General features: G+C 43.8%; 1 protein-coding gene across 1 annotated transcript; it reads right to left on the reverse strand.

The window, feature by feature from the left end:
• Nucleotides 1-395: 395 nt before the first annotated feature.
• atp6v0cb (ATPase H+ transporting V0 subunit cb) lies at nt 396-9675 on the reverse strand. The gene is made up of 3 exons (XM_080833917.1): nt 9418-9675; nt 1837-2020; nt 396-1539 (listed from the first exon to the last, which is right to left on the reverse strand). The coding sequence occupies exons 1-3, from the start codon at nt 9485-9487 to the stop codon at nt 1335-1337; spliced, it is 459 nt and encodes a 152-aa protein (XP_080690043.1). The 5' UTR covers nt 9488-9675; the 3' UTR covers nt 396-1334.
• Between the last annotated feature and the right edge of the window lie 1421 nt (nt 9676-11096).

The raw sequence follows: 11096 nt of genomic DNA on the forward strand, positions 1-11096 counted from the left end.
TACTCCGTGGAGAGATGACTTTAAAGATTAACCATTACATCTAAATAGCAGGATAGACTAGAAGAGCAACTGAAGTCATACTTTAATACAGCATTAATCCGCTTCAGCTATTGGATTAATCAGGAATCTCCCACTTGATGTTTACTCACATGAAGTGGGGCCTGTAGGAAGGGGTTTCATTTTAAAAGGTATTCTTATGGGCTCATCAGGATGCTGAAGGGTAATGACTAGACTAGACTTATGGACCACCGGATCCTCCCAATGTGCACAGTCTACCTATTGTCCACTATAGAATTCAGCGTGAGCTTGAGCAACAATAGGACTGGACATCTTCACTGGTTCCATCATCTGCAGTGATGATCTCTCAAGTGTGACAATAACAGGATGGAGACTCGTTGGAAATTAGACTTGTGAGAGCCACAACAGGGCACACACACACCTTTAATACAACCAGACAGCAGTTACTAAAGGAGAAACACGTGTGCGAGAAGTCAATACAGTTACACATCAAACGTACACACTCCCAGTCCCCACACAAGCGGCAATCTCAGAAGAACCAGTTTACACAACCATAAGATGTCCAATCACGGTACACTTAACCCACAGTGCAGATTGCTAACTAATAGTTATCGATCATATGTATATCGTAGTATATAGGTATACATCATATGTACTAAAGGGGATTCCAAATATCTTTGCTCCATTTGTACACAGTTTCATTATCTTTTATAAATAAAATCAGTGGAAAAATGACAAAAAAAAAAATAAACAAAATAACTATTCCATACAATTCATTTCATATCATCCACATATAGATACGATTTTTTTGTCAGTTTAGTGATGGCTAACCCTGGACTGAGAAGGTCCGGCTCCCTTGTAGGATGGAGCCCACAAATTAGACCCCTCTAGCATAGGAGACAACCACGAGAGAGAGACAGAAGTGGCCAGATGTGAGGTCATCAGTCTGTGACGTGGAAGAACACAGCTGGACCTTAGAGCCTGGCCACTGGGACAGAGGAACGAGGAGGGTGTTGGGATAGAGAAGAATTATGCGTTCTTTTTTTTTCTCTTTTCTTTTTTTACACATAGGAGACGAAATAAAAAAAAATAAACCACTACATTGCGCATTTACAGGAAGTTGACTATCAAATCAAGACAACTGTACACATTTAAAGACCATATTTGTTATGGAGCTTTTTTTTTTCTTTAAATATTTAGATTTTTAAACCCCACATTTTACACTTTTGTTTAAATCAGGCTCTTCCCTCTCCCACTCCTAGAATTTCATGTCCCTCCCATCCCTCCCAGCAGCAAAGGATGGTGGGAATTGTGGTTTATTTTGTGGAGAGAATGAGAGCCACAATGAGCCCATACAGTCCCAGCACTTCGGCGAAGATGAGGATGAGGATCATCCCGACGAAGAGGCGGGGCTGCTGGGCCGTACCTCTGACGCCTGCGTCACCTACGATGCCGATGGCAAAGCCTGCAGCCAGACCGCTCAGCCCCACGCTCAGCCCTGCGCCCAGGTGCAGGAAGCTCCTACACACACACACACACACACACACACACACACACACACACACACACACACACACATTAAAGAGGGTTAGTGGTTGACCTGTGGTCGACCTGTTGCTGTGGGCTTTAGAGTAGTGCCAGTGGCTTTGACTGTGGTTGTACTGATGTTGCAAAGCCAGACAGAACTAAGCACAGGAGATGGAAACCAGTACAAGAGAGTGAGGAAGTAAAGGCTAGGGATGTAAACAGACATGGAGAAAGATTGTGTGTGAGAGAGAGAGAGAGATCAGAGTTGAGGGGTAGATAAGAGGCACTCACTTGAAGAGGGTGATGTTCTCTGAGATGTTGTTGGCAATAAGCACAGCCACCACCAGCCCGTAGATGGCTATGATACCCGCCATGACGACCGGGATGATGGACTTCATGATGAGCTCCGGGCGCATCACCGACATGGCAGCGATGCCCGTACCGCTCTTAGCCGTGCCATACGCGGCACCCAGCGCTACAGAGGAGAGAGAGAGAAAGAGAGGTTTCATGGTTTCATGTATAAAAACAACCCAATGAACCACACAACACATCAGACCACACCGATCAATAGAAGTCTAAGTACACCGTCGTCCATGAGGAAGTAGGAGACAGATGCGAGACAGAGGCAAAGCAGACAAGAGAGAGTGGAGGCTGTGGCTTTGGGTTTCAGTTAATTAAAAGGGGAAGATGTGTGTGCTGACTGGGCCTTTTCACACAGAGTTCAGCATGCCAATCCACTAGGGCTGCCCTGAATGCAGGGTTATTCAAAGAACTACTATTGAAATGGAAGCGACTCAAACCTTCACGAGGGCTTGCCAGCCACCACTTGCAGTGCACTCTCAGTTCTAGACTCTGTACAAGTGTGAGGCTAGAACCAAATGGGCAAACACACACAATGTAAAGTTAAGGGAAGACACTTAACTTTCAGTAGGCACACAGGCTTATTTGAATTACTGATTTGAACACCACATGCTACGAGTTATCAATGGCCTTGATGCCCTTGTCAAACAAGATGTACACACTGGGATAAGAGAGTTAAGCTTGGCTCTACTGAATGTCAAAACCAGAACATACAGAAGAGTTAGTCATTGAGGAGAGGGGCTGGGGGATCCCATGCCTTTGCAGAAGTGATGGCGCATGCTGACATGCATGCTTAGCTGAGCATTTAAGACACCAGATTAGGTGCAACATATTTTCCTGCGTTTCCAGAGTGGGTCCAAATTTGAACAAAAGTGTGTTGAGATATTTCTCCTGGAAATTCAGAAAAAAAAAAAAAAAACTAAAAAGCATTTTAATGGGAGCTAGTTTTGGTTGTTTAAATAGCTGTGCATTTCTCAACCCTACTTACTCAGACCAGATCTACCACGCACACAGACGGTTGCTTCTCATGCAAGAGGGGCCTGGCCATCAGACTGACCAATTGAAGTAGGGGTCCATGGGACATATTAAAACCAGCTTCTACCAGCACAACAGAAAAGGTCAGACTCGCTCCCAGGCCATCATGAATGCCCAGGTTATCCTCTGCCTTCCATATGGGTCACTTCCAACACTGAGACCCACTACCCCCACCAGAGCCCTGCACCCCATCTTTATGTGAGAGAGGCCTGCAACCCAGCCCTATGTGTGAGTGTCCAGCACCCCATCTCTATGTGTGAGTGTCCTGCACCTCAGCTTTATGTGTGAGAGGCCTGCAACCCCAGTTCTATGTGTGAGTGTCCGGCTGCACCCCAGTTCTATATGTGAGTGTCCTGCAGTGCTCTAAATCACAGAGTCCCTCACTCACTCTCGTTCCCTCAGAGGGCAGGCACAGGGGCTGACGTCAGAGATGAGAGAGAGCAAGAAATAGGAGGGAGGGATGCAGCAGAGGGGCGATAGGCACTGTGCCGAATCAGCTTTTTACTTAGAGTAGAGAGAGCTAAGAATAGAAACCGTAGAAGAAAGATGGGATGCGTGCCAAAAGATGGAAGAGAAAGAGAGAGAAATTCTTTATCTACATCCAAACAAAGTCGCAGAAAAAAAACACTGCAAATATTAGTTGATAGAGACAGGTGCTCCAGTCCAGTAAACAGTGCTGCTGGAGTGTATGAATCTGGCAGCAAGGCTGATGTTCATTAGCTGATTGAAGCTGCGCAGTCTGGAACACAGCATTATGCTGTCACTCAGAGGTTAAATAAGGATTTTACCATCACTTTTCCAAACAAGACAATATTAATCTATGGTGAAAGAGGATGGAAGCACACAGCACATTCGACATCCATCTCGAGCCCTATATCCAAGATTTAGCTTCCTCCTCAGAAGTGTGTGTGTGTGTGTGTGTGTGTGTGTGTGTGTGTGTGTGTGTGTGTGTGTGTGTGTGTGTGTGTGTGCGCGCGCGCGTGCGTGCGTGTCCAACCCGTCCTGTCCTTGTGACAGATGTCTTCCGACTGAGGTGAATAGACATGGTTTCCTGAGTGCAGATGGCAAACGGCCACCAGCCAGCCTCGCTGACTCACACACCCTCACTAAATCAAGTCAACACAGAGAGATATTGTGCCTCGTACGCACGGTGCAGTCTAAGTGGCCTTAATAAGATGGGTCTGCCTGCGTCATGAGACAATACATCCACACAGTCTGAATGAGAGCGGACTACCTCTGATCTCAAAGACCAACTGTTAAAGTATGACTATAAGCAAGAACCATCGATAAAAGCACAAAAAGCACCGGACCTCTCTTCAGGGTGTCTACAGGTATGAACAAGTTCAATTTAAGACCAAACTTGCGTTGGAGATAAGACACCAAAGGTGAACATATACTCCAAGTAAACACACTGCTGTCAGTTCCACATGAACATAAATGGAAACTAGAGATGAAGAACACACATATAGGCTATCGATGAAAAGAGACATCTCTTATCATTACCTAAGTCACTACTTAGTCACTAAACATCAGTAAGCATCTCCCCTGTAGTGACAGCTGTCTACAAAACTTAACTGATTTGTGTTAATCAATAGATTGTATATAGGTATGAAAGCAATCTGTGGTTTATTCTGTTAAAGAATGTGTGCACATGTGGGTTAAAGACAGATGGCGATGAATGCAGCAATGTTACAGGGAAATTGCGCCAGTTGAACTGAGATGGTAGGGAGACATTAGCCTGGTGACACCAGCCTACGTATTTCCGCCTGAATTGATTTCAAGCTCATACTCAGTCTGGCCCAACCCCGTTGACAATCGTCTCCAGGACTCAAAATCCTGTAGGACCAATCAGCGAACAGTTCAGAGCTGTGACGCAAAACTCGCCTTGGAGGAAAAGACACGAAAAGCTATCGGAAAAGATGTCTCAACTCTCGAGAACATCAGAAAATTAAAAGGAGAACAAGAGTATTTTCTTGTAAGTTTTATGATTGGAAAGGACGTCGTAGCTCTTCTCCCAACTGGCTTTGGGAAGAGTTTAATCTACCGAATGCTTACTTAACGTTGCTGATTGGTTAAGGGAACTCCAATGATTTTAAACCTCAAGCTAAGCACCCGCTCATCTCGGAAACGAAAATGCATAGCGTTTTGCCAGACTGAAAGACGGAATGAAATGGAGCCACAGGCTGGTAATGGCCAGGCTAGGGAGACATCACTTTCCATCATATATTATGGTTAGATGCCTTTTGCAATAGGATGAAGCATATATCCTAACCGGGGCAACTAGGCCTACACATTTACTTGAGTGTACACGGCATCTCCCCACTTCACTTGCTATGTGACCGACACATGGAGGCAGTAGACCTGGAGATGGTGAGTGTCAGACTACCACAGCTACTTTATCCCAGAATTGATTCCCATTGTATTGCACCAAAATATGAGGAGCCAATTCACCAGAGTTGCAAACACCAAATGATTGACCACAGTCCTGCATAACTGAAGCCAGCCTAAAAGGGGAAAATTGTCTCAGCACCAAAACAGCCCGTGCTAACTGGCTATAGCCACTGAATGCAATGTCCACAACCCTGCCCATTGGCCAGGTGGAACACTGGAGTGACTGTAGATCGCCTATAGATCTAAACAACCCAGATGCTCGTACCTCTCTCAGCGACCAACCACTATGGCCACTGAACAAACAACGGGCTCTCAATCAGAGAAGGCAAGAAAGCAAGCAGGTCAAGCCACTCTATTGGGCCCTGTGTTTGATTCAACCCCATATCTGAATATCAAGGGAGATTCCTGAGAGGTATCTGGATAAAGACAAGAGAAACGGCAGGAGGCTCAACACAAACAGTGCGTGTTCATGGATGCGAGACATGGATGGATGCTGATGGACAATCCCAGAGGCAGCATCAAAAATTATTTAATCCTAATCCTGGGTTTAAGTACAGAGCTTTTATTCGCCCCCTCACGCCTCCCCTCTGCCGTTAACAGACATGTGTGAAACAGTGCTGTGAACAGGTCATAACACTGCAAAAAGAGCATGTACAACAAAGACACTATACACAAACACAATCAATGACCTAGGATTGTTCTTATCCAATATCCTGTCTCTTGTCTGTGTACACCTCAACCTGTCCTTCCTTTTCAACAAGTCCAAATGTTCCAACAATCCCATCCTCACCAGCCTAGTGGACAACACACACACAGGGTGAGTCATTGACAGACGCAGAGACAAACCCACAGGCCACTGGCACCCCCTGCACCCTTCCTGTCCAACCACTTATACACACAAGTAGGGTTGGGTACCGAGAACCGGTAACAATATGGCACCGGGACTATACAACCGGTACCTACCCGGACCGAAATGTCACGCAGATTTTGGTGCTTCCCTTCGGTGCCTGAGCCGATTGAAATGAATAACCGCAACAAATCATGCAGCTAAATGAACAAAACTTACGTAAAATGATGTCTTATTAACAGGAATTATTTCAGGCTGCAACATGAAACACGGAGGCTGGTTCCAAAACAGTAGAAAACTAGAGATAGCTAGCTAGCAGTAACGTGAGTGGCGTATGTATGTTTGAGTATGATCTGTATGAACTATTTTTTATTTTGTTGCCAGGCATATTTCGTGGGTCACATTTAAAACTGCCCCATCTCCCAATGTTAACTTTGTCCTGTGGCGCTCACGCTCATTGGTGTTTTCATAGCAACAGTCTTATGACAGTGAAGCAGGCAGCATTTAACAGCGCAAGCACAAACAGAGCTCGCCATCAACCTTTTCACAGAGAAAATAGCAAAAGGTAAACAGTCAAAAGTGTGGCTGTATTTCGCACAAAAAGATTCAAACACTGCAACGTGCAGCAAATGCATCAAAACAATTGCGTGTGGGGAGAGAAGGCAAGAGTCCTGGGCAGATCTGCAACCCCAAACTAAAACGGTAGGTATCAGAGCTTTAGCAACTGGTGCCTTAGTGTCTTAAAGGGGCAGTACACTTTCACGCAATCGGTGTGTTCAAGTAACAAGATTAACTATAAACAAGATAGAAAAGATAGCTAGGTATAAACAAATCAGAAAAATTACATACAAATACATGTTTGACTACATAGGCAAATATCCTCATAAGTTTGAAGCTGTAGTCTGTAAAAAGTGTGTGTGTGTTTTGTATTTATGTTTATTTATTTAAGCTATAAACAGTTAATATAATATTCATAGTTTGAAGCTGTAGTTTAAAGCTAAGTGTTTTGTATGTATTTATATTCATAGTATACTTAAGTTTAAACAGTTAATATATTGTTCAATTTGAAGAAAAAAATTGGCCTCTGCGACGGCAATAAAAAAAGCCTTTCTTTAATGTAGTCAATCCTCGTTTAGTGCTTTTCTTTTAAGTATCAGTTCAGGCACCGTTTAGGCACCGGTATCGTTTTAAAAGTATCGGTTAAGTACCGGTATCGGAAAAAACCCAAACGATACCCATCCCTACACATAAGCAGATGAGTTTAACTCATCCAAGGGCGGGCCTATCCGTTTCCTTATTCCTCAGAACTTCATAGAACCATAGTAAAACCCCACCAGGGGAATTCATATCCTGATACACACAAAAAACACAAGATTGGAGTCAAAAGTTACTTCCAACCCATGGACACAATTCTGTGCAGTAATCTGACAGAGCCAAGTGCAACCATCAGTGGCAGGTCTCATGAACTCGGTCACATGACCTGATCCTTGTGACGGTCCATCACCTCTGATCACCTGACTGGTGTGGTGTCGAGCGCTGCTGAGTCTTGCAGCCCTCCAGTGCCATCAGTGGCAAACGCCCACTGGGCAGAAAGATGAAGGCGCAGCATACAACACCCATTCGGTCATGAAAGTATAAGGCTAAAGGCCTGATGTAGAGAGATGGGGATTACAAAGGGGGTTGTAGGGAGTGAAGTGCCATATTTTAAACCCTACAATTTATGCACAAATCAGCAAGGATGTGTTCTGTCTCAATTAAATGACTGGAGTAGCTCTGTATCTTGGAACATGTGGTTTATGAAACCCTGGAGTAAGGCCTGTACTTTATTTCTCTGTCACTCTGCCTTACCAGAGAAATGTTACATAGGACAGGCATCCTACAAGCCACAGTACCTTAAAGTCATCACAAAGCTCTACACTGGGTCACAACTAACTGGCCAAACCAATTAGCAGTTAGTCGATATTCCAATCATCCCGTCTGTGGCACGTTGTCAAATCTCACAGCACTGTATCACTCATCATTTCAGCGTCTCCCAGTTAAAATGCCAGTGGTTGCGGAAAATCAAAAATCAAACCAACCTCTCTAAAGATACTGAATAGCCCAGTCTTTGTATGAGGACGTTAAAACGCAATGCAAGATGTATACTACAATCAGTTAGACTGGTGCAATGGCCAACATATATCCGTAGGGAACCGTGGGATATTGTCAGACGACAATTGGTTTCACCTTATACTGAGTCGTAACTATAATTTGGTTAGGGGACCGTTGTACTCAATTTTGCTCACAGGAGAAAGTTATCAATAAATATTGCCATTTCAATAAAACTGGGACACCTTCGAAAGTACGTAGCTAGGTACCGTATATATGTAGTCACACACACTTTAAGGGCGGGGAATCACAGAATGGTAGTTTACCTTTAACAAACGCATGAACATTTGGAAGTTGCTACTGATGTTAGAGAACATGCGAACCGAACGGCTTGGCTTGCTATCTGACTGCACATGTATTCATTAAGTGAGAGAACATTAACGGCTAGCTAAGTTTATTCGTCGTCACCACCGCAAAAGCTTCATGGATGACATACCATAGACAACCAATAACCCTGCGTTAAGTTACCATCAAACCTAACTAGCTAATGTTAAGGAGAACCATCTGATGGTTTCCAAGGGGTTCATCTCGCTTAATTATTAGGCATATCAGAAGAGCAGAAAAGGCTCGACAGCAAAGAATTAGCAATCTAACTAACAAAACGCCCAAACAGCACCTGACAATCTGGATCGTCACATATGCTAGTTAGCAAACCAAACCATAGCAAGCCAGCTAGTCTCAATAGGCTTTGACAATCAGCGGCTCAGCAGTTACCAATACGGGTTCCTGTGGCAATCGCTGGCTGTGCGACGCCATCGATTATATTCAACAGCAGCAAACGAACAGATAGCGACTCAACCTTAGTTTACAAAATAGCGCGCTAGCATTTTACCAGGTTAGCCTGCTGCTAGCTAGCGTGGCAAGGATAGTGCATATGGTGTTTATAACGTTACTTTCGATAGCTAGCTAACGTTAGCTTGCCAACACGTACTCAGTTAACGTTGACATAAACGTCACCAATACAGCAAGATAACTACGCACAATCCAACATTGAAACTATAGCAAAAGAAATGAATGAATGGATGACATAAATGCATTCATGACAAAAGACAATGACAAGGTTAAAAACAATTACATATATATATACATACCACTAAAAACCATTGCTGCTGATGCGCCCATCACAGCAAAGAACGGGGAGTATTCGGGGCTGTCAGACATTCTTTCTTACACAGTACAAAATAATACAAAAATACTTAAAGGCAAGTGTCCTTAAATAGGTACTTTAAACTACGAAAGGCCACGGTCTTCTTAAGTGAATTTTCGAGGAGGACAACGTTGACAGGACACCTCTATGGCAGTAAAAAGGACTAGTCACGACTCTCCTGACAGACTCCCGGTACAGCAGCTCAAAATGCAAAATGGCGATGTGGAAAGTATCACCTGACAAGACAGAGGGACTTGACCAATCGGTAGTAAGTGGGGGTGTGCAAAAGTAATCGAGGTAAAGCAATCGTACATTTTTAGCAGTTGTAACCATAATCAATGTATAAAGTAACTCCTTGGATAATGACGGCATCATGGGTACATTTTATATTAACTGTACTGCCTTCATATGAATTACATGTTGAAGGTCATCCCCCAACCATACATATTTTGGTGTACTCCACTGCAGGATTTCCCTTTGATATTAATGCAATTCCTTGCTAGAATAAAATGATATGATGACTGTGAGGGTGTGGACACACGCAATATGAACCTAGGATTACACTACCTATCTTTATGCAAGTTACAGTTCCCTGCTTAATACATGCCGCCAAAATGTATGTTTTTTAAATTATTATTTTAACATACATTATTTACACAAGGGGGCGTTTTTTTCGGGATGCAAATTGATAGAAATGGCCTATGACATGCATGTTAATTAATTGTTTTCACGTCAAAAATACATACAAAAAAAAACCATATGACTTGAATGCACATCGGTTGTTTGATCGCGCTACGACGATTGAATGCATTCGTCCACAGTCAGATGCTACATGAAGCTGGTGAGAAGCGCGTGCAAGAGGTTCACGCAATGGGGGAGGGCGAGGAAATTCCCGCTGTACCGCTTTAAGCAAGAGTAGAGAGATGCGTGACTGCGTGGGTGTCACAGGGACCGCATCCCCCAACCTCTAGTTTAGCAGAGAGGTTATGTTATCACTTCTCACTGCACCTCCTGCATCTGCATCACATGTCCCCTCACTCAGTTGTAAATATCTTCCTCACAGGTGGACCCAAGCTATTCCTTTAACAGAGGCTTTACCATATGCATAGTGAGCACACGTGAAGGTCATTGGAAGAAAACAAACGCCCCCTCCCCCCCCAAGTCAGTGAATGAACGTGAAAGCTGTTATGCAATATGATGCCGGCTCTGTCCTGACTAAATCCAGGGGTTATTTAGCCATTGTTTTAAGTTTTTTTTCTAGGCGATGCATTTTTTGTGAAGAAGCCTAATGATCAACGCAGACAGTTCATTTTAACTATTTAAGAGATATACATACTTTAAAGAGGTAGGCTGATTCATTAGTCAGATTCACTGATTGGTAAGTATTTCAAGGAATGTTACGCTATAGTTTCTTTCCGTGTGGGCTGTCAATTATCTTTCCTGTGTAGACCTAAGGCTGTCCTATAACCATTGAGAAACCATTCCTGATCCCATCCTAATCTTGCCCGCGACACACAGGGTTAAACACTTAAGCATCTTAGCGCATGAGTCTGGATATCGAGCAATTTCACAGCCCTCACACTCTCACCCAAATAGGCTGGAAGGATGGATGATTAGTGGAGA

The sequence above is a fragment of the Sprattus sprattus genome (assembly GCF_963457725.1).
Source record: "Sprattus sprattus genome assembly, chromosome: 3".
Taxonomy (NCBI): domain Eukaryota; kingdom Metazoa; phylum Chordata; class Actinopteri; order Clupeiformes; family Clupeidae; genus Sprattus; species Sprattus sprattus.

Excerpts from the sequence above, each read along its gene's own strand:
- atp6v0cb (XM_080833917.1), bottom strand. The coding sequence starts at position 9,487 with ATGTCTGACAGCCCCGAATACTCCCCGTTCTTTGCTGTGATGGGCGCA. Across the intron at positions 2,021-9,417 it reads AGCAGCAATGGTTTTTAGTG|CGCTGGGTGCCGCGTATGGC; the intron begins GTATGTATATAT and ends TCTCCTCTGTAG. Across the intron at positions 1,540-1,836 it reads GAGAACATCACCCTCTTCAA|GAGCTTCCTGCACCTGGGCG; the intron begins GTGAGTGCCTCT and ends GTGTGTGTGTAG.